This window comes from Oryza brachyantha, chromosome 2, assembly GCF_000231095.2.
Source record: "Oryza brachyantha chromosome 2, ObraRS2, whole genome shotgun sequence".
In the NCBI taxonomy this organism is placed as follows: Eukaryota; Viridiplantae; Streptophyta; class Magnoliopsida; order Poales; family Poaceae; genus Oryza; species Oryza brachyantha.
In genome coordinates, this window is record NC_023164.2 from 129,594 (window position 1) to 148,481 (window position 18,888).

The window sequence follows — 18,888 nt, forward strand, 5'->3', positions numbered from 1 at the left end:
TAAAAATAAGAGGTTCGATTATTTGATATTTTGATTTATTATTCTTAACTCATATGGTCTTTACATCATACTTACCGGTGTCGATATAAACAAATTAACAACAATTAAAAAAATCAAATAGTCAAAGTTATCTTTAAACCACAAGTTTTTTTTAACATCCTTCAAATAATATCTTGATGTAATATTATTTTGTGGTGTAAAAATTGTAGTATATCCAATTACTTATATATCTTAAAATACTAAAATTTTATTCTAAAAAAATAATACCTTGAGATGATCATCGAATTCTCCAAATCAAAGTCAGAGCCACGCCGCACCACGTACCAGTCTAACATTAATATACGTACACATGCCTGTGGTAATTTTAAAACATACTATTATTCACATTATAATTGTCATGGGTTATCTACTCGATTATAGAGATTAGTTTAATATTCTAAACATACAATTAACGAATAGCGTAGTGATGAATTAGAACAAAAATTGTTGTGAAGTCATATTCAAGGAAGCATAAAACATATAATTCGATGGAGAAGATAAAGATGACGAAACTGGAAGAAAGAGACATTGAGGGCCCGGTTAATTAGGACGGCAGGGCAAGGGGAAAACACAAGAAGGGAAGAGAGATACGTGTATATTAATTGATGATATGAAGCTATATATCAATAATCAATAATCAATAGATGAATGAGCTGGCAGCTTATCAGGAGTAGCTGACAACTACTGATAAGGCATTTTTGCGTATAGATCACACTACCATCCACTTCCAGGATTTCATCTATCTCAAATAAAACAGAAGACAACTCTAAATGAGAATGAAAAACTATTTCATAAATAGTATATGCTTAAGGCAAACACGTAGTTAATATATATTAATAAAATATGATTGGATGTGATATGGAGATGTAATATGGATGATATGATATAGTACAAATACATATGAGTGACGTATTTTTTAAATAATCATTTAAATGGAGATATGAATATCTAAATTTGGATAAGTTGTTAGGCAGCTCTTATATTGTTTTCTGTTCTAAGAATTTCACGATCGTTAGGAGAATATCTTGAGATATTAAATTTTAAGTATAAATTTTAATGTCTCGAGGTTTAGAGTAAATACCTCCACTTTAAAAATGAAAGCTGCTCTGCTTATAAATAAGAGCAGGGAGGGAGAAGCTTGTAACTCGCTACCTAACCTTGTGATCGATCGAGCTCCTCTTGTTGTTTAGCTAGCTAGAGCTCCAGGCTCCAGCACGTGCCCAACTAACTAAAACACCTTCTTCTACTGATAAAGTTGCGTTGTATCTGGAGAGCAAGGTAGCTCTGCACCATTCCCTTTCCTTAATTCTCTTGATTAACTGCAATGGCTCCTCCATACGAAACCAGGTCAGAATTAACCATCTTATCTTTCTAGCTACTCCTAGCTATTAGCACATCGACTGTAATCACGATCGATTGCTTCGATTTCATCCTAGCAACCTTCATGTATGAATGCATGCATATATATAGATCGATAGACAGCTCTGAGCCTCTGAAGAAGTACGTGATCTTAACATCATATCTCAGTGGATGTATGATTTGTGTGCATACAGCTCCACCGGCTCTGAATCGCCGGTGCCGGAGGCGGTGGTGACGGTGGATGTGACGGCGGCGAGCGAACTTATCATCTCGGCCGGCCACCGTTACGTCGATGTCAGGTCGTCAATCCTTATATATATATCTAACTGTCTTGTCTTTCTTTGCATCCCTCGATCAATCGATCCATCTATGGCGATATACATGATCCATCGGTTCATGCATCCTCAATTCCTTGATGCATGGCCATGTCTAAATTCTAATTGGCTATTCCCAATTTGTTGGAGAGATGAACAAGTTAAGAACTTGTGCTGTGGTATGCGATTCTGATGGATCGAGCATTCAAATTGGTGCATGCAGGACAGAGGAAGAAATGAGCAAGGGCCATCTGCACAACTCTCTCAACGTGCCCTTCATGTTCTTCACACCTCAAGGCATGCCCACACCACCTGCCAATTCCACCGCCATCGGTTTTTATCTGCACTGTGCAAATTCAATTTCGTTGATTTTGCTCTAGTATATCATTCCCTGCTACGTTGTTGTACTAGTGTTTTTAAACTAAATATTTATTTAAAAGTTAGTATTCAAGGTTCTAAACGTTTCCAAATCGATAAAAAAGAAATGGAACCGGAGGGAGTGGCTACACACTCAGATATATCGATCCAATCCTGTCGCTTTCATAATAATTTGTCAAAAAAAAAAAGGGGATTTGATGTGTCTGTATCATATCATATGATGCATGAACGTGGACGTATGCCCGTCCAGGGACGACATACACGGGTGGGTAATAATCATGTTGTATTGCAGGGAGGGAAAAGAATCCTCTGTTCGTTGAGCAGTTCTCGTCGTTGGTGAGCAAAGAGGAGCATGTAGTTGTGGTACGTATATTGCTCTATCAATTTTGATAAGAAATACACTAGTACATGTGCTGCTACCTCTATCTAAGCTAATTGTAATAATCCATCATCCATAATATATACACTCCATACCATACATTAGGGGTGCCAAAGCGGGAAGAGGTCAGAGCAAGCATGCGTTGATCTCCTGGAAGCAGTAAGTAGCAGTAACCAATCCATCGGTTCTGGCTCTGGCCTCTGATCTGAATGTGTCGTATATTCATCATGCAGGGGTTCAAGAACGTGAAGAACATGGGAGGAGGCTATGCTGCGTGGCTGGGCAGTGGATTCCCCGTAAACAATTTAACGCTTTAATGCAATTCCATCACTGATGATGAGTGATAAACGATGCTGCTCCAAACCTACCTTACCTGCCTGCGTGCCTGTACCCTATCGTGTCGTGTGCTACGTTACGTCGTTCTATATGTCCTGTTTCTTACTAGCATGCATGGATGCAGCCAGAATTGATTAAATAAAACCGATCATCATGCATATGCATATGCGTTTGCTTTTGCTCTTGTTTGTACAACTATCCGGAGATGAATACTACATCAATCAAGTAGGAGTAGCTACACAGGATCAAGGACTTTATTCTTTCAAGTCCATAACTAACAGTACGCGTGAGGCAGAGCCTCTCTCTGGTTACAAATCCAATTCAGCGATTCATACCAACAGGCAACTTAACCTTATGCAACAATCATCAACCAAATGCTTCTCTTGCTATTTATCCGCCGTTGGCACTCAGCATCGATCGATCAACTCAAAAAAATACAGTGAGTGAGTTGCTCCTTTGCGGTTGCAGGGCAAGGTACACAAACCAACAGCCAAACAAATCATGGTTAGATTCGCAATTTGCTCTTTGTTTGAACGCCCATCTCCACAGCCAGAGTAGACCAGCAAGAGCTTCTCAAAACAAAACAGATGACTACAATAAGTATGACTCAACAACAGTCCGCCCAAACTTCTGCTCAACATCCTTTGGCGTCTCAATCTGCAAGCAAAGTAGTAAGATGTGAACTCATTTTTCTACTTGAAAAAGAAATAGGAAGAAAGAAATGTTGCAAAAATGATGCAATGAGAAGCTAATTATTTCAAGTATTGAGCACGCACCGCGTTCAATGCTATGAAGAGAGCTTTGATAACATTAAGGGGGTTTCTTGAACCAATAATCTGCAAGTGAAAGACAGAAAATTACTATCTTTCAAGCACAAATGGAGTAATAATTGGCTGCTTATACTACAAGATGTGCACCTTTGACTTGACATTGCTGAATCCAGCTAAATACAGCACTGTTTCCACAGTCCTACCAGCAGCAGACATTCCACTTCTCATCGGTCCAGGCCAGAGGTATATCTTAAGATACACAAGCAGTAATCATGCCCACATAAGTTGCAGCGAAACCACAGAGAAATAACAAGGGGTAACAGCAATATAAACAGATGTGTTTTAACCTTTGTCTTCTCATATTTGGCCTGAATTGCATGAGCAATTGTGTGGTCCTTGTATCGCTCCATGTAATGGAGGTCCTGGAAGCATTTCTCGTAAGCCTGGTAACAAACACACACATAAATCAATACAGGTATTTGGTTCCAACAGAGGCATAGAAATTAGCTCAGGTATTAAGCACGTGAGAGAAATCTCAAGGGCATTAATCAGATAGCCAAACTCGGGACTGAGGCTCCTTGGCAACATAGCTGTGGAGTATCAGTGGGTTAAGAAAATTTGTGTTTAGGAGGCAGCTACTGGGATAGGGCCATAAGAAAATTAGTGTACTGCGTGTAAGTAATACATCTTGCATTAATGAGGGTATAAATGATAAGGTTCTGAAATGACAAAAAGGCATATGCATTGCACCTACGTTACCACCACAACCACTGCACTAACATCCAAAAGAAAAGTAGAACAAGCCAACAATGAAATGGATAACACATCAGCAATTACTCTTTGTGCACTAAATGAGGATAAGATGATCATAAAATTGCACCAACTGCAAGAAAAAAGCTGTACCGAATGAGTTGCAGACATGGCACTGAAACATAAGCTGAATAAGAAAGAATCATACCCTTTGAATTGCAATCTTGGCTGTTGGACCCCTAGCTTTTGCAAATCCTACAACACCATGGTAGTTTCCAGTCGCTAACAATGCTGTGAATTTTGCTATTTGGCCTCCCTGAGATGTTAAATGCATAATTAGGTGAAGAACAGATCAAGGGCTATTGCTAGTAGTTGTGATCATTTGAACTAAGAGAAATCACCTTTGTGACTTTACATGTCCGATTAACATCGATGACCTTGACGTCAAAACCCTGTAAAAGTGGACAAGATTTGTAACTAGGTTATGCCGCCAACAACGACAAATGAAAGCAATGTAACCACAAGATAGGTGTTGGCATTCCAATCAACGTCAGAGATAAACACCACTTACTTTCCTGTACATAGGTCTCCTCTTATGTTCTGTCAGGGAGTTGCGCTCTTCAACCAGATCCTTAATTTCCTCCTCTAGAACTCTACCTTTCTTACCAAAAGTATGATCCAACTCTGCCAACTTGTCCTCGATCTTCTTTTCGATAAAATTCAACTTCTCGATGAGCAGATCATCCTTCTCCTTGTCTTCATTGAATTCCTCCTCGTCTTCGTCGTCGCCTGCTCCTTGGATCATCTGCTTCTCCCTATCAAAGCCAGCATTGAGAACTAGATCCTCCGGAGATCCGACCTGCTGATGCTTAATGACTCCGAAATTGGAGGGGTTGCTGGGGTCATATGCTTCCTTGCACTCCATGATTCTAACGGCTCGGTTAAGCTTTTGGAGGAGAACAAAGCGGTCTTTGCCGGTGGCATCCTTAAGGCGGTTCATCATGTCGCCAATGACTCTGTACTCCAAAGGAAGCTTCAAATGGCGGTCCTCAAATCTGTCGATCTTGGTCATCCATTTGTGGGCATCGTCAAGGTTTTCTGCGGTGGTAAGGCAACAACGGAAGCCTGAGGTCAAGTCGGATTGAATGGCGGCGCGGAAGTCCGGAAATGGGAGGTTGCTTACCGGCCTCTGCGAAGGAGCGTAGGAGCTCGTCGTGGCGCTTGCACTTGCGTTCGAACTCGTCGACGCGGCGCTTGATGGCGTCAGGGGTGTAGCGCTCGTCCTCCTCGTCGCTGTCGGAGTCGGTGGGCTCCCAGAAGGAATCGTCCGGCGAGGCCGCCTCCTTGGCTTTGCGGCGCTCGAGCTTCTCGATGAGTGGCTTGACGCCCAGGTAGTCCTCCTCCTCGTCGTCGTCGTCGGCGTCGGCGGCAGCATCCTTGCGGTCCTCCTGGCGCTCGCGGTCGAGCTCCGCGAGGAGGTCGTGGATGACCCTCTCGCTCTGAATCTTCTGGAGCCTAGAGCTGCCGGAGGAGGAGGAGGAGGAGGAGGCAGAGAAGGCGAAGTGGCGGCGTTGGGAGACGATCCGCGAGGGTAGGTGGTGGGTGGAGGAGGCGAGAGGATTGGACCGCTGGGAGAGAAGGCGGACCCACGCGGCACAAGTGACGGCGGCGCGGGACCGGGCGGCGGCGGCGGCGGCGGCGGCCATGAGCCTCCGCGGAGGAGGAGGAGATCAAAGGGTTTCTCGTTTCAGAAGGAAAATGGCTGCAGCTTGAGGAGAAGTATGAGTATCGTATCTGGAGGCCCATTGAGAACGGCCCAGGCCCATTATAGCAAAAGATTGGGCCCAGTCGTCTTCTATAAGGTAAGGTAAGGTTCGGAGGAGAATCGTGTCGTGTCGTCGTCGTCTTCTTTCTAGGGTTTCGTTGCGCCATGATCCCCAATCTCTTCTAGGCTAGGCTTAGGGATTCATCAAAGATCTGGAGACAGGAGAAGATTGTTGCATCGGAGGAGAGGAGTAGTATGGTTTTCACCCCGTCGCCGCCAATGCTCCCAAAGAACCTCCGCGCGCTCGGCCCCGGCTTGAATCCCTTCGCTCCCTTCGGCATGGGCAACTATTCCTCTCGCTAATTCCCCTCTTTTCTTCTCTCCGATTCCGATTCCTATTCCGATTCTGATTCCGATTTCGCTTCTATTCCTCGCCTCCTATAATTTCTGCGGCTCTTGCCTCTTCAATTTGCTTGTTTGCTTCCCCCCGGATCTATTCCATGGTGCAGTTCCGCGCCTCGCTTAGCATGAGCCGGGCCCGGACCCGCCACGGCGACGGCGACGGCGACGACCGCGGCTGGAACCAGCTCCACGTCGCCTCCCGCAAGGGCGACATCAAGCAGGTAACTAACTATTCATGCCCCATCGTTTACGTCTTGACTACTACCCCTACCTACTGTTGCACATTGCTTTCCTCATCACGCAGCGCAATCCATGCCATAGCCCATAGACATAGGATAGGATAGGATAGGTAATGCATCCTTCAATATGGGATGTTTAAGGAACATTATACTGCAATGGGTTATAAATTATAAACAGTCCTGGGTGTACATTATATAGGAGGTATAGCACTGGTATTCATTATCAGATATGAAGGAATATATCAAAACATTATCAAACAAGAATGAATATAGCACAACATACTGAATCGATTGTATGCTAAGTCCACATAATCATCCTCCGTGTAATCATCTCTGCAAACAATAAAGTCAATTACCCTGAGTAACCAAATATATTAAACAGCGAAAAACCATTTCATGTTGTGTTTTCTACTGAAGAAAATTGTTCATGGCTTCATGTGATAATCTCTTGAAACAATATTTTTTTCCCTCTCCCAAGGTGAGGCGTCTCCTGGATGAAGGGATGGATGTCAATGCACCTGCATCGGGGCCAAAATCACCTGGCGCTACTCCCCTGCATTTGGCTGCTCAGGGTGGACATGTTAAAATCATGGATGAGCTACTGGAGCGGGGTGCAAATATTGATGCTCGCACAAAAGGGGCTTGTGGATGTAAGCATTCATTTTCATGCTTATTGAGCTTTGCTTCTTCTCTTGTATTTATAATCAGTATCATAAGGACCTATACCGTTTTATGTTCCCTTCCTTGTTCTCAGTCTTCTTTGTTGAGCAGATTGCTTTTTGTCGTCAGTACTGCTGCTTGGGTGCACACCCACTTTAGTGGCTAGAGTAGGAAGTGTCTTATCCAATCATTATAGGGGGAAATTCCTTTCTATAGAAAATCACTCTCCATCTACTCAGAAGTTTCTGATGTCCTGCTTGTTTGATCTGAACGCAAGTTAATTTTTGGTCACGACCTTTTTCACCAGTGTTGTATATGAATTGATTGATACTCTCTCTCTCTCTCCGTTCCATATTGTCTTATTGGTTCGTAAGTCAAACTACTTTATGTTTGATCAATTTTGTAGAAAAATGTAGCAACATTTCCTGGACAAAACTAATATATTATTATAAAAATATATTAGATGATGGATTTAATGAAAATAAGTTGGTATTGTAGATGTAGCTATGTTTTTATATAAAATTTCAAAGTTGAATGACTTAGGGCAAAACCCAAAACATCTTGTAATTTTGAATGGAGAGAGGGAGTACTTGGAATGGTATCTGGCTCTGCAATGCTGGCTCCCAACTTCGGGATGAAATTGTTATTTGTGTTGTTTTTTCCCAACTTCTCTAGTGGTTTAAAATTTCTGACGGAACATTTGTTTTCTACACTAAGTAGAGGCTACTTTACTCATGAAGTCTTACACTTTCTCTTTTGGTGACTTGATTCAGGGACACCTCTGCATATTGCTGCTAAGGAAAGAAACAAAAGGGCTGTCAGATTTCTGATTGAGAATGGCGCATTCTTGCCACCTGACATGAATGACCACAGGTTCAATCCTCCTCTCCATTACTGCTCTGGACTGGAATGGGCATATGAGATGAAGCGCATGCAAGACGAAAGTGATTCGACCGGTGAAACTTCTCTGAGCTCAGAGAACTAGAGGAAAGCAATTTCGTCAGTGGCAAAGAGGTCGTAATCTTGATCAAGAGAGTTTGTAAACATCAAGGGTCACATTTATTCTGTGAAAACTAGAGATTGAGTTACTAGTTGAATCGTAACATGCGATGCGACATGGTACTGGTAATGCGATGTGAGTGGTTACAGGATTACTTGTGTGTTCGATTTGTATTGTGTTGCAATACTACGCTGGTAGCATTGTATTCTGCTACGCATTCTTAATCAGTATGAATATCTGGTTTGTTGTATTCTGCATTCAGAATCAGAATGAATACCCCTTTTTTTGGGTCCTTAATTGCTGTATGCAATGGTTATGGTATGGCGCTCATCACCTTGAGTAGAGGGTACTTTCGATGTCGTGTCACCTAGCTGAATCTTGTTAAGCTTTTGTCACCAGCTATAGCACGGCATCCATTCCGCCCCATCCAATTAGACGCAAAAACGAAAATGCCTCGACAAGCTCTCTAAGAGATACAGTACAGTAGCAGCATTACTCATCATATTAACGAGCACCAAGGCCGCAGGATACATGACGAAACAGTTAAAGAGCCACTACTCTACACTCCAACGGAAACATCGAAACGTTGATATCCACCTACCAAACAATGCTTAAACCGAGCTACTATAGTTTAGTTTACTGCAATACATTCATGCTTACGAGTTAAGAAACCACCGGCGTGCATCCTGCACACAGGTAAACTCAAACTGGATGGAGGTACATAAGCTAGGCTCACATGCATGCTGGCTGCTGAACCAAAGATTTGTTGATGAAGACAAACGTTCCCTGGACTTTCATGATAATGATAACAGCATACAATGAGCGGCACATAAATCTACCGCCTCACAGGAGGTGCACCACCCCGTCCAACAGGACCACCTCCACGACCAGCAGCAGCCTACATCCATTGGAGGTCAAAGGATTAAATGTTGGAACAAACAAAACACACATCGCAACAGAATCATGAACGCCGTATGCTTCAAGGTTTCTGTAATTTAAATATAAATGCTTCAAGGTGATAGATGGAGCTTAGTATTAACAGATACAACATTAACTTGGTACTGGTTAACAGTTGACAAAAGATACGTCCGTTTAATTTCAGAATCATGGAAAAATGGGGTACTGTTTTAGTGGGTTAAGAAAAAACTCAATGCACCAAGTACTGGTTTAAATAATATTCTAGATTCACCAGCTATATAAGTTCAGAAATACTGCACAATAGGATACTGCACTTATTTCTTGATGGAGTTAAAACAGAATGCAAAAGTTAACCTTGAGTTGACATCAATAGTGATGATGGCAATATGATGGAATAATAGCATGGTTGTAAACGCATTCATAATTACATATTTTGCATTATATGTTGGATCAAGTGTTAATGAAACAAATGAAAAGTTGGGTAAGGTTACAAGCTAAGAATCACTGATACACAATAGTGGTGCAGTGCGACAGGGATACATAATTTTCCAAAGAAAGATATGGATACCGTGATACCACGAGTATACATTTATTTCATAATAGGAAAAATGTGGGGAGACTATAAGATGATAAGATATCGAGTTAGCATGGATGAAAATACAAAATATTTTTGTGATGAATAAAGTGCTGCGTTTTTACTTACAATCTGATATTTTATAAGGATCTTAAATGAGTGTTTATTGACTCCATAAGTATCAGATAAGGTATCCGATACGGATAATACAGCAGTTTGCTGAAGTGTCGGTGATTCTTAGGTTCTGAGTAAATGTAAATGGATTCATTCAGTCACTCATATATCTGTTCCAAGTCCTAACAGGGCAGCCAACCATGTGACCTAACAGGCAGTACAGCAAAATGAAGGGACACCCACTTCTTGTATATGAAGCAACTTATGACCTAGTAGAACTCGATCATTTTTTGGGACAGAGATATGAACAATTTTGAATATCGTACTAGGGGCTTCGAGAATTAAGAATAGCATTAACTTATGATTGAAACCTTGAAACATTTTTTTCCCTTAAAGGTAACATGACTCCGATGTTTATTTCTTAGGAGAGCTACAGATTGTCATGCAAAAATATGGGGCAAAGAACCCATTGAAAAATTTGGCTCAGTTTCAGTTTGCCCTACGGTGCTAGGGAAAGATTAGTTGCATGAAGATTGGCTTCTAGCTATCCAATATGAAGATTTATATGTCAGTTTACCCTACGGTGCTAGGGAAAGAACATGAAGTGTAGGCAATGTGATTTAGAAAAAAAAATAGGATGGTTTCAATCAGAACAATAGATAAGTACTATAGCAGCTATAGATGCAAAGGCTTATAAATTGTAGCATGTAGTCGTGAATCCAGTGCTATTCTCTGTCTAATAAAATGGAATTTTGAGCAAGCAGTAGTGATGAATGAAACAATATTATTAGTCCAGGTTAGATGCGAGATTTTGAATGAGAAAGCAAAGCAAGCAGTTGATTACCCGAGCACGCATGGCAACAGCGCGGCCACGGCCGACACCAATAGCAGAGCCTTTGCCCTGCAGGAGAGACATGTTCAAAAATTGTTGGCAGCAATCTAAGAGATGGAAAAGAAGGGTGGAAAGGGGAAGATGGGGGCTGACCCTAATCCTAGCCTCGAGGCGCTTGAACATGGGGGCGTTCTTGAGCATGTCCGGTATGATCATGAACCTGACCCTGCTTCCTCTGATGAAGACGTGCTCCAGCTGGGAGACCTTGCCGTCCTAGAGAGAGAGAGTGTGAGTTTGAATGAGAGCCAGGGAGCGAGGGAGCGAAGCAAAGCGAAAGCAACCTTGGCGGTGAAGGTGATGTTGTCGAGCTGGCAGTTCCAGTTGTCCTCGCACTCGACCATGGAGCCGCGGTAGACCTCGCCGGTCTTAAGCTCCACGGTGACGACGTGGCCCGCCGCCTCGTGCAGCAGCTTCACGGGGATCCCAAGGCTGCGGCTCATCTCGCTCCTCCTCCTCCTCGCTCTACTGCTGCTGCTCCTCCTCCCAGAGTAGTACAGAGGGATAGAGAAGAGAAACCCTAGGAAGGTAGGTCGTGTAAACGGCGGAGGAGAGGAAGAAGAAGCGAATAGATGGCGGCGGCGGCGGCGGCGGCGGCCAGAGAGAGGAGAGCCTACGGAGCCCAATATCATTTCTTCTTTTTAGCCCAACAGCTTTATAATTTGGGCCTAAAAACAGTTTTATGCCTTCCCTTGAGAAAAATAGCAAAAAAAAAAGCCTACTTTAGCTCCCTCAACTATATTACACCTCGAGTTTTCACCTTACAATCAGTGGCGGAATTAGAAATTTTCTAAACCAGGGCTCAAATAATAGAAATAATAGAGTATAAATTATTTGGATAAATCTTAGCTAAAATTTAATACACTCTTAATGTGATTTTTAGCCAGCATGGGGCTTAAGCCCAAGCTGCCCCATGCTTGTTCCGCCCCTTCTTGCAATCACATCTCTCAACCACAAAATCATGTATAAGCCATTACTTAACTTTAAAATCAGGACAGAGGGATTGTCTACCGTGGTGCCTATTAGGGGTGGGCGTTTGGTTTTTTCGATTTACTCAATTCGATTTCGATTTCTTCGGATTAAGTTAAGATCGGTTTTTTAAAATATAACCAGATTAAAAAAAAAGACAAAACCAAAATAAAAAATTCGAAGAAAATCAGTTCGGTTTTATATCAAACAAGAGAAACCTTATACATGCATGACGCAAGGAGCAAAGGGTTGATACACCCCGCACCTAATGACCATGTCACACATACATAATGTACAATCCACGATGGTTGATGAGTCCTACACCTACTTGCAAAAAAAAAAATTACGTGCACATACGATAATTGCTCGGGACGAGACGACGAACCAATTACTACGGTTTATTCAGTGCCTTCGGTTTGCAACAAATATAAACCGATCTCTAGGCCGAAAACCGAAAACCGCTATTTGGTTCGGTTCGGCGCTCGGAGAATATGGCCTTAGCGTCCCCTGGGTGGTGATCGTATGTAGAAGCTACTCCTCAATATTCACCGCAAGATATAAAGACACCATATGCTGACTTATTTAGTGCTCCCTCTGTTTCACAATGTAAATCTTTTTAGTCTTGCTTAAATTCATATAGATGTTAATAGATCTAGACATGTATATAAATTATATACATCCATCAATTGATGAGTTTAGACAAGTTTAAGTTTACATGGATTTATCAATGTAGAAATGTATATACCTTATATATGTGCATAGATTTATTAACACATAAATGAATCTAGATAAGACAAAAAATTTGATAACATGAAACGGGGAATGCTCCGTACCTTATAATACAGTTGAAGCTGTAAAATAAGAAATGAAATAATATATATGTTGGTGGTGGCAAAATAAGCGCGAGTGTCGGGCCGCCAATCCCGGCTGGCGTCCTCCTCTGATGGAACCAACGCAAAATGGGAATGCAAATGCATGCGGCCATCCATCCATCGATGCTCTTAATTTGGGCAACAAAGAATTAATCCCAAACTGCAGATTGATTGGTTGGTTGGTGAGGAGTTGGATCAATTGGAGCGACCATGCTGAGCTCGTCGGCGTCGAGGCGGGAAGGCACGAGGAGCGGCGAGCTGATGTCCCTCTCCAAGGCAGTCAGCCTCGCCATCAGGCCAGGTGCTGCTGCTGCTGCTGAGAACAAGAGCAGCGAACTGGTGCAGCCCAGGACGGCCACGAAGGCGGCGGCGCGGGAGGCAGCGGCGGCGGCGGTGCACTATGAGGGATGGATGGTCCGCTACGGCCGGAGGAAGATCGGCAGGTCCTTCTTCCACACGCGCTACTTCGTTCTCGACAGCAGGCTGCTCGCTTACTACAAGAAGAAGCCCAAGGACAACATGGTATGGTCTCGTCTCCTCTACTCTTCTCAACCTCCACCTTACCTACTTCTTATATTTATTTATACATACATGTCACAGGTTCCTCTCAAGTCGCTGCTCATAGATGGCAATTGCAGGGTGGAGGACAGAGGACTTAAAACACATCATGGACAAGTAATTACCTACTTTTACTCTGCATCATATATATATATATACCTTCTTTTTAATTAATTAATTAATGTCCTACTTATATATGTGCGTGTCTTCTCTGAATTTTTTCAGATGGTTTATGTCCTCTGCGTTTATAATAAGAAAGAAAAGGAGCACCAGATCACGGTTCGTTCTCCGGCCTACCGACAATTCAGCAGCATTCATGTTCTCTGTTTCATTCAGCCTAGCTTTTCCACAACCAAATTTAATTCACAGATGGGCGCGTATGATATTGAAGATGCCTTGGCTTGGAAAAAGAATATTGAACTCATCATTGATCAGGTGTAGTAACTCTACCCTTAGCTTACTGTTCCAACTTTGCATATGTAATAACAACCAACTAGTTCTTACTCCATAGTCGATAGTAAAATTTTAATAAAATTTGAACATATCTGCACTATTGACGGATGTATAGTAAAGTTGCAAGACAAGCAGCTCCATAATTCTCTTTGTTTTGTCAAATATCACGTCTCCACATTGTTGCAGCAGCAAGAAAATATGACTGCTAAAAACCGTAAGGCCTTCGCTTCAATGGACTTTGATATGGAATTAGGAGGGCAGTTCTTATTTTCAGACCATGACAGCGCGTAAGCGTCATCACATCTTCTCTACTAGATTATCTTATATATAAAAGCAAACAAACAAGATCTCAACTAAGCTGAAGGTTCATGACAAATGCAGAGCTGAAGATGAAGAGGAGAGGCCTACGTTGATCCGCAGGACAACTATAGGGAACGGTAACAAGTTATTTGCAACATCTCTTATCTTTTTAATTTGTCTATGTATGCTACAGAAATTCACCGCTTCATTTATGGTGCTAGGCCCCCCTGAATCAATACATGACTGGACCAAAGAGCATGATATTGGTTTAGCCAATCAGACTGATCCCATTCAACTTAGCTCCAAGAAGAATTGGCGCCTACTTAGATGCCAAAATGGCAAGCATACATGCATGCTTCCTCCTTAGGTTGTCAATACTTTTGTGTAGGATACTCTGAACTTGATGTTGCTTACTTCCATGTCATTGGCAGGACTGCGCATCTTTGAAGAACTTCTGGAATTTGATTATCTTGTATGTCCAGTCTGCATTATTAATTGCTAGATAGTTAATTAGACATCTTCTAAAAATTCTGAATTTGATGACCACTGATAAGACATGTCCTGTCCTGTGTAGGCAAGAAGTTGTAGCAAAGCAATGCGAGCTGTTGGTGTAGTGGATGCCACATGCGAAGCCATTTTTGGGCTGGTGATGAGCATGGATGTAACAAGATACGAGTAAGCTAGCATCTTTTACCTTGTACATATTAATTCCTGCTACCTGTAGTAATTAGAGAAATTTTTATCGTTATTGAGAAAGTATATGGAGGCATCAAAATAAACATTTTTTTTTATCTCAATTAGAAAATGTGGTACTCCTAGTATCTTCTCGGGTAAGGTTACACTATTAATCATGACATTACTGATCTATAATTATTGTTCATCACAGGTGGGACTGCAGCTTTCGGTATGGTAGTTTAGTTGAAGAGGTTGATGGCCATACAGCTGTACTGTACCATAGGTTGCAGCTGCACTGGTGCCCAATGTAACTAGATTTCTCACAAATAAATAAGTCTTTGCAATCTGTAACATTTTCTTCAGAAAATTTCTCAAACAATCCTACTTGCCCCTGTTCGTTTTGATTGCACAGCTAAGTTTATCTATCAGATTGAAGCTCACTTCTTCCATTATACATGAACATGCAGGATAGTATGGCCTCGAGACCTATGTTATGTTCGTTATTGGCGGCGTAATGATGATGGAAGTTATGGTAAAAATATTCATTTTTAATAGAATTTTCTGTTTATTTAGATAATGGATAGAAATATGGCCTCTATATCCACAAGAGCCAGTGGCATTTGCTGTTTGTAGAGCCCTTTGAATTTTGATTGTTTGTTTGTTTTTTGTTTGGACGCATACAGTTGTGCTGTTTCGATCTACAGAGCATCCAAACTGTGGTCGTCAACGAGGATTTGTGAGGGCTTTTATTGAAAGTAAGCTTCTCTCTGAACATCTGAAATATTGCATTTACCTAAGAAGAGGAGGCAGAGGCAGTTGTAACAAACAGAAATGTCAAATGAGGTCCCTTTTCTTCTCTGAAATACCTACTAGTTCAGGTGGAGGTTTCAAGATCTCTCCTCTGAAATGTCGCAACGGGAGACCCCGCACTCAAGTTCAACACCTAATGCAGATTGATCTGAGGGGATGGGTCCTCAACTATTCTCCTTCCTTTCAGTATCACTCTTTGCTGCAGATACTTAACTGTGTAGCCGGTACTAACTGCTGCTCCTCCTTAACTTTTTAGATAACAAATTAACTTTTGATCTTAACTAGTACTAACAAATAGTAACACTTCCAGGTCTGCGGGAATACTTCTCCCAGACAGATGATACACATATAATTCCAAGGATTCCTGTGATGGAAAACATGTTCGATGCATCTTCAGCACAAAAAGATGGCAAGACTGAAGAAGTGGACTCAAAGACTAAACCAGCAGATCAAGGACAAGCAGATAGTAAAAATATGGGAATCATCGATGAAGAAACAGACGAGGATGAGGACTATCAGGTTCCTGAAGCTAATATAGAGGTTCTTTCTAGCCTATACCACACTTTATGAAAAGCTTTACTTTGAATGGGTTTGATGTCAGTCAATACTCAACCGTGATCAAAATTGATGTGCAGGAAGATCCTAACAGATCCGACAACAACGCTAAGCGTGCAGGTTTGATTCCTCTTTCTTGTATTTCTGGGCTATTGTTTTTCTCCCTGTAGCAACGACGTATTTCTTGTGATCATATATCGCAGACGAGCCTCCAGAGAAGATTGATCTGTCATGCTTTTCGGGCATTCTTCGTTGTGATCCGGATGAGAAAAGCCGTAACTGTTGGACAGTCCCTGACAGCAAGCTGTTTAAAGTCCGTAGTAAGAACTTCCCGCATGACAAATCAAAGGTCGAAACCTTGTTGCTGCTTTATTTCTTTTGAACTGAAGACCTTGCGATTGCAATATATGAACAACGTCAACACATGAATGCTGCAGATACCTGCAGCAAGTTATCTGATGGAGCTTGCGGCCATCGACTGGTTTAAGGACAGCAAACGTATGGATAATGTCGGAAGGCAGAAAGGCTGTGTTGCCCAGGTAAACAGAAGAATGTGTGGAGTATCTTACAGTAAAAGATTAATGTGCTAGCACGAGGAATGTATTGTCATATATACCTGATCTGCTTTGTGTTTGTAGGTTGCTGCTGAGAAAGGGATGCATACATTTGTAGCCAACATACAGGTAATCCATATCTTGTTTACCTGGCGAGTAGATAAGATAATATAGAGGCGGGTACGTAGTATATAGTACTGTAGAATTAATTTATGGTGAATATTATTATTGTGGTAGATCCCGGGATCAACCCATTACAGCTTGGTGATGTACTTCGTGACAAAGTCGTTGAAGAAGGGATCGCTGCTGCAGCGGTTCTTCGATGGGGACGACGAGTTCCGCAACAGCAGGCTGAAGCTTATACCATCAGTGCCCAAGGTGGGCTGAGTGAAACGTGTCCAAGCATGCAGATATATATTGTTATATACAAGAAGAAATAAACAAATGACGATGCAGGGATCATGGATAGTGAGGCAGAGCGTGGGGAGCACGCCATGCTTGCTGGGGAAGGCGGTGGATTGCAGCTACGTGCGAGGGGCGGGGTACCTGGAGGTGGACGTGGACATAGGGTCGTCGGCGGTGGCGAACGGGGTGCTGGGGCTGGTGTTTGGCGTGGTGACCACCCTGGTGGTGGACATGGCGTTCCTCATCCAGGCCAACACCTACGAGGAGCTCCCCGAGCAGGTCATCGGCGCTGCTCGCCTCGCCCACGTCGAACCCTCCGCTGCCATCCTCCCTCACGACCTTCTCGACGACACCGACTCTGCTGCTAATGCTGCCTCCTCTTCTGAGGATGATCATTCCTCCAAGAAAACCAACTAGCACTCATTCTCTTAATGTATCCATGCATTTCCTTTTCCCCTTCTCCTCAACATGCCGATACTTTCGCTTCTTATCACTGTATTTTTTTTCTCCTCAACTCAGTCAACTGTATTGTAGCCCATGGCCCCTATACTTTTTCCTTGGACCAATTAAACGCCCTGTTTGTAGTGAAAGCAGACGATGTAGCCCGTACTACACATCACACATCCACACTTTTGTAAATCCAGCATCATTAATTGTTAATTCTATAGAAATATAAATATTTCTTTCTAATTTATTTACTACATTAAGGTTGAGTGAAAAAATTTGATGCTTTCCAACAAATGTGGAATGAATGGAGATGGGATAGTTGATTTAAAGAAATTTGAATGAGAAGATGAGATGGTAACAAACAAGACGCTTATATCGTAGATTTAAATTTAAATCATATAAATATTTATATTTTGAATAATATATAACACAACACTTCTGCATTTCATATGTTTCTAATTTCTACTAGCACAATGCATTATGCATTCCATCAAAGACAACACAACATCGATTATCCTCCCAATTATTAGCTTCCAAAACTCTCAATAATCATGTATGTTGCGCTTCACCTTGATCGAAAATAAATTCATATATATGCCCATTCAAAACTACTACTTCTCATCTTCAACTCTCACGCAACATTTACCGGTAGATTTCTGCCTGCCTCCGCTGTAAATATGGTTGCCAATTGCCAACGGGTGTACTCACTCCTCTTCTAAACTAAAATCCAAAACCTAAACAGAAAACAAATTAGCAAACTCTCTTCTGACTTTCTCAAACCGACTATAATACATAACGATGAGCACAAGTCCGTATATATACCTGATCCACCCATTGGGTTCCCAGCAGCAGCTGCTGCTTTCTCAGGCTCCTTGATGTCAACCACAACGGCATCTGACGTGATGAATGTTTTCGCCACTGATGCAGCATGCTCCAAGCAGCATCTCACCACCTGTTTTTTTTTTAATCCCCAAAAGGTATGTTTAGTAATGGACTCGATACTAATAAGAGCTAAGAGGACAGACAACATCTTTCTTTGATTGCAAGGTACTAATGAAACAAGATCCATGCATATCGCACAAGTTCAGCAAGGTTAATTGGTCGTACTAATTTTACAGCACAACACAAAGTACACATGCATTTCAATATAGGCTTTGGATGAAAGAATCAGTGACTTCTGATGTGATGAGTGAGAGCACTGGTTCAGCACAAGATTACCTTAGTGGGATCAATAATACCAGCAGTCATCAAGTCCTCATACTTCCCTGTTGCGGCATTGTAACCATATCTGAAGTTGTCATTGGCAAGGACCTGAAAGCATACATGTCCCAACATTTGTTATACATAAGCTGCGGAATTGCATGTTAATCATACTTAAGAATATATATCTGTGAGTTCACAACC

At 42.0% G+C, this 18,888-nt stretch overlaps 5 protein-coding genes and 1 long non-coding RNA gene across 7 annotated transcripts; 3 read left to right on the forward strand and 3 right to left on the reverse strand.

The window, feature by feature from the left end:
• The first annotated feature begins 1,177 nt into the window (after window positions 1–1,177).
• LOC102719742 (protein HIGH ARSENIC CONTENT 1, mitochondrial-like) lies at window positions 1,178–2,963 on the forward strand. The gene is made up of 6 exons (XM_040521384.1): window positions 1,178–1,386; window positions 1,593–1,697; window positions 1,936–2,009; window positions 2,383–2,453; window positions 2,575–2,628; window positions 2,703–2,963. Exons 1-6 carry the CDS (start codon window positions 1,364–1,366, stop codon window positions 2,784–2,786), a joined length of 411 nt encoding a protein of 136 aa, XP_040377318.1. The 5' UTR covers window positions 1,178–1,363; the 3' UTR covers window positions 2,787–2,963.
• A 12-nt stretch (window positions 2,964–2,975) lies between these two features.
• Window positions 2,976–6,078, reverse strand: LOC102699371. Its single transcript, XM_006646697.3, has 8 exons — window positions 5,509–6,078; window positions 4,897–5,423; window positions 4,727–4,777; window positions 4,534–4,641; window positions 3,923–4,018; window positions 3,723–3,824; window positions 3,582–3,641; window positions 2,976–3,462 (listed from the first exon to the last, which is right to left on the reverse strand). The coding sequence occupies exons 1-8, from the start codon at window positions 6,029–6,031 to the stop codon at window positions 3,397–3,399; spliced, it is 1,533 nt and encodes a 510-aa protein (XP_006646760.3). The 5' UTR covers window positions 6,032–6,078; the 3' UTR covers window positions 2,976–3,396.
• Window positions 6,079–6,203: 125 nt separating this feature from the next.
• On the forward strand, window positions 6,204–8,683 carry LOC102720023 (phytochrome-interacting ankyrin-repeat protein 2-like). The gene is made up of 3 exons (XM_006648139.3): window positions 6,204–6,713; window positions 7,210–7,381; window positions 8,165–8,683. The coding sequence occupies exons 1-3, from the start codon at window positions 6,591–6,593 to the stop codon at window positions 8,374–8,376; spliced, it is 507 nt and encodes a 168-aa protein (XP_006648202.1). The 5' UTR covers window positions 6,204–6,590; the 3' UTR covers window positions 8,377–8,683.
• A 192-nt stretch (window positions 8,684–8,875) lies between these two features.
• Window positions 8,876–11,469, reverse strand: LOC102699653 (small nuclear ribonucleoprotein SmD3b-like). Its single transcript, XM_006646698.3, has 4 exons — window positions 11,171–11,469; window positions 10,983–11,102; window positions 10,842–10,898; window positions 8,876–9,289 (listed from the first exon to the last, which is right to left on the reverse strand). Exons 1-4 carry the CDS (start codon window positions 11,327–11,329, stop codon window positions 9,227–9,229), a joined length of 399 nt encoding a protein of 132 aa, XP_006646761.1. The 5' UTR covers window positions 11,330–11,469; the 3' UTR covers window positions 8,876–9,226.
• A 1,405-nt stretch (window positions 11,470–12,874) lies between these two features.
• Window positions 12,875–17,768, forward strand: LOC102699927 (protein ENHANCED DISEASE RESISTANCE 2-like). 2 transcript variants are annotated; one of them, XM_015833370.2, is made up of 20 exons: window positions 12,875–13,249; window positions 13,328–13,402; window positions 13,511–13,564; window positions 13,655–13,720; window positions 13,925–14,025; window positions 14,120–14,175; window positions 14,260–14,376; window positions 14,470–14,510; window positions 14,613–14,713; window positions 14,925–15,020; window positions 15,181–15,245; window positions 15,397–15,468; window positions 15,592–15,747; window positions 15,834–16,063; window positions 16,159–16,198; window positions 16,282–16,427; window positions 16,516–16,617; window positions 16,717–16,761; window positions 16,870–17,010; window positions 17,089–17,768. In XM_015833370.2, exons 1-20 carry the CDS (start codon window positions 12,938–12,940, stop codon window positions 17,452–17,454), a joined length of 2,382 nt encoding a protein of 793 aa, XP_015688856.2. In that variant the 5' UTR covers window positions 12,875–12,937; the 3' UTR covers window positions 17,455–17,768. The 2 variants fall into 2 exon arrangements, with proteins under 2 accessions (XP_015688856.2, XP_006646762.3); XM_006646699.3 differs by having other exon boundaries at window positions 13,928–14,025.
• Window positions 17,769–18,130: 362 nt separating this feature from the next.
• Window positions 18,131–18,795, reverse strand: LOC107303663. Its single transcript, XR_001549606.1, has 3 exons — window positions 18,703–18,795; window positions 18,307–18,436; window positions 18,131–18,218 (listed from the first exon to the last, which is right to left on the reverse strand). It is a non-coding gene; the product is annotated as an uncharacterized LOC107303663 (long non-coding RNA).
• Between the last annotated feature and the right edge of the window lie 93 nt (window positions 18,796–18,888).

Coding starts and splice junctions, on each gene's coding strand:
- LOC102719742 (XM_040521384.1), top strand. CDS start 1,364: ATGGCTCCTCCATACGAAACCAG. Junction 1,698..1,935: donor CACCGTTACGTCGATGTCAG/GTCGTCAATCCT, acceptor TGGTGCATGCAG/GACAGAGGAAGAAATGAGCA. Junction 2,629..2,702: donor GCGTTGATCTCCTGGAAGCA/GTAAGTAGCAGT, acceptor TTCATCATGCAG/GGGTTCAAGAACGTGAAGAA.
- LOC102699371 (XM_006646697.3), bottom strand. CDS start 6,031: ATGGCCGCCGCCGCCGCCGCCGCCGCCCGGTCCCGCGCCGCCGTCACT. Junction 4,778..4,896: donor GGAGACCTATGTACAGGAAA/GTAAGTGGTGTT, acceptor CCACTTTTACAG/GGTTTTGACGTCAAGGTCAT. Junction 3,825..3,922: donor CCAAATATGAGAAGACAAAG/GTTAAAACACAT, acceptor GTGTATCTTAAG/ATATACCTCTGGCCTGGACC.
- LOC102720023 (XM_006648139.3), top strand. CDS start 6,591: ATGGTGCAGTTCCGCGCCTCGCTTAGCATGAGCCGGGCCCGGACCCGC. Junction 6,714..7,209: donor GCAAGGGCGACATCAAGCAG/GTAACTAACTAT, acceptor CCCTCTCCCAAG/GTGAGGCGTCTCCTGGATGA. Junction 7,382..8,164: donor CACAAAAGGGGCTTGTGGAT/GTAAGCATTCAT, acceptor GACTTGATTCAG/GGACACCTCTGCATATTGCT.
- LOC102699653 (XM_006646698.3), bottom strand. CDS start 11,329: ATGAGCCGCAGCCTTGGGATCCCCGTGAAGCTGCTGCACGAGGCGGCG. Junction 10,899..10,982: donor GCCTCGAGGCTAGGATTAGG/GTCAGCCCCCAT, acceptor TCTCTCCTGCAG/GGCAAAGGCTCTGCTATTGG. Junction 9,290..10,841: donor CTGTTGCCATGCGTGCTCGG/GTAATCAACTGC, acceptor CAATGGATGTAG/GCTGCTGCTGGTCGTGGAGG.
- LOC102699927 (XM_015833370.2), top strand. CDS start 12,938: ATGCTGAGCTCGTCGGCGTCGAGGCGGGAAGGCACGAGGAGCGGCGAG. Junction 14,377..14,469: donor CCTACTTAGATGCCAAAATG/GCAAGCATACAT, acceptor TGTCATTGGCAG/GACTGCGCATCTTTGAAGAA. Junction 15,469..15,591: donor TGTGAGGGCTTTTATTGAAA/GTAAGCTTCTCT, acceptor CTACTAGTTCAG/GTGGAGGTTTCAAGATCTCT.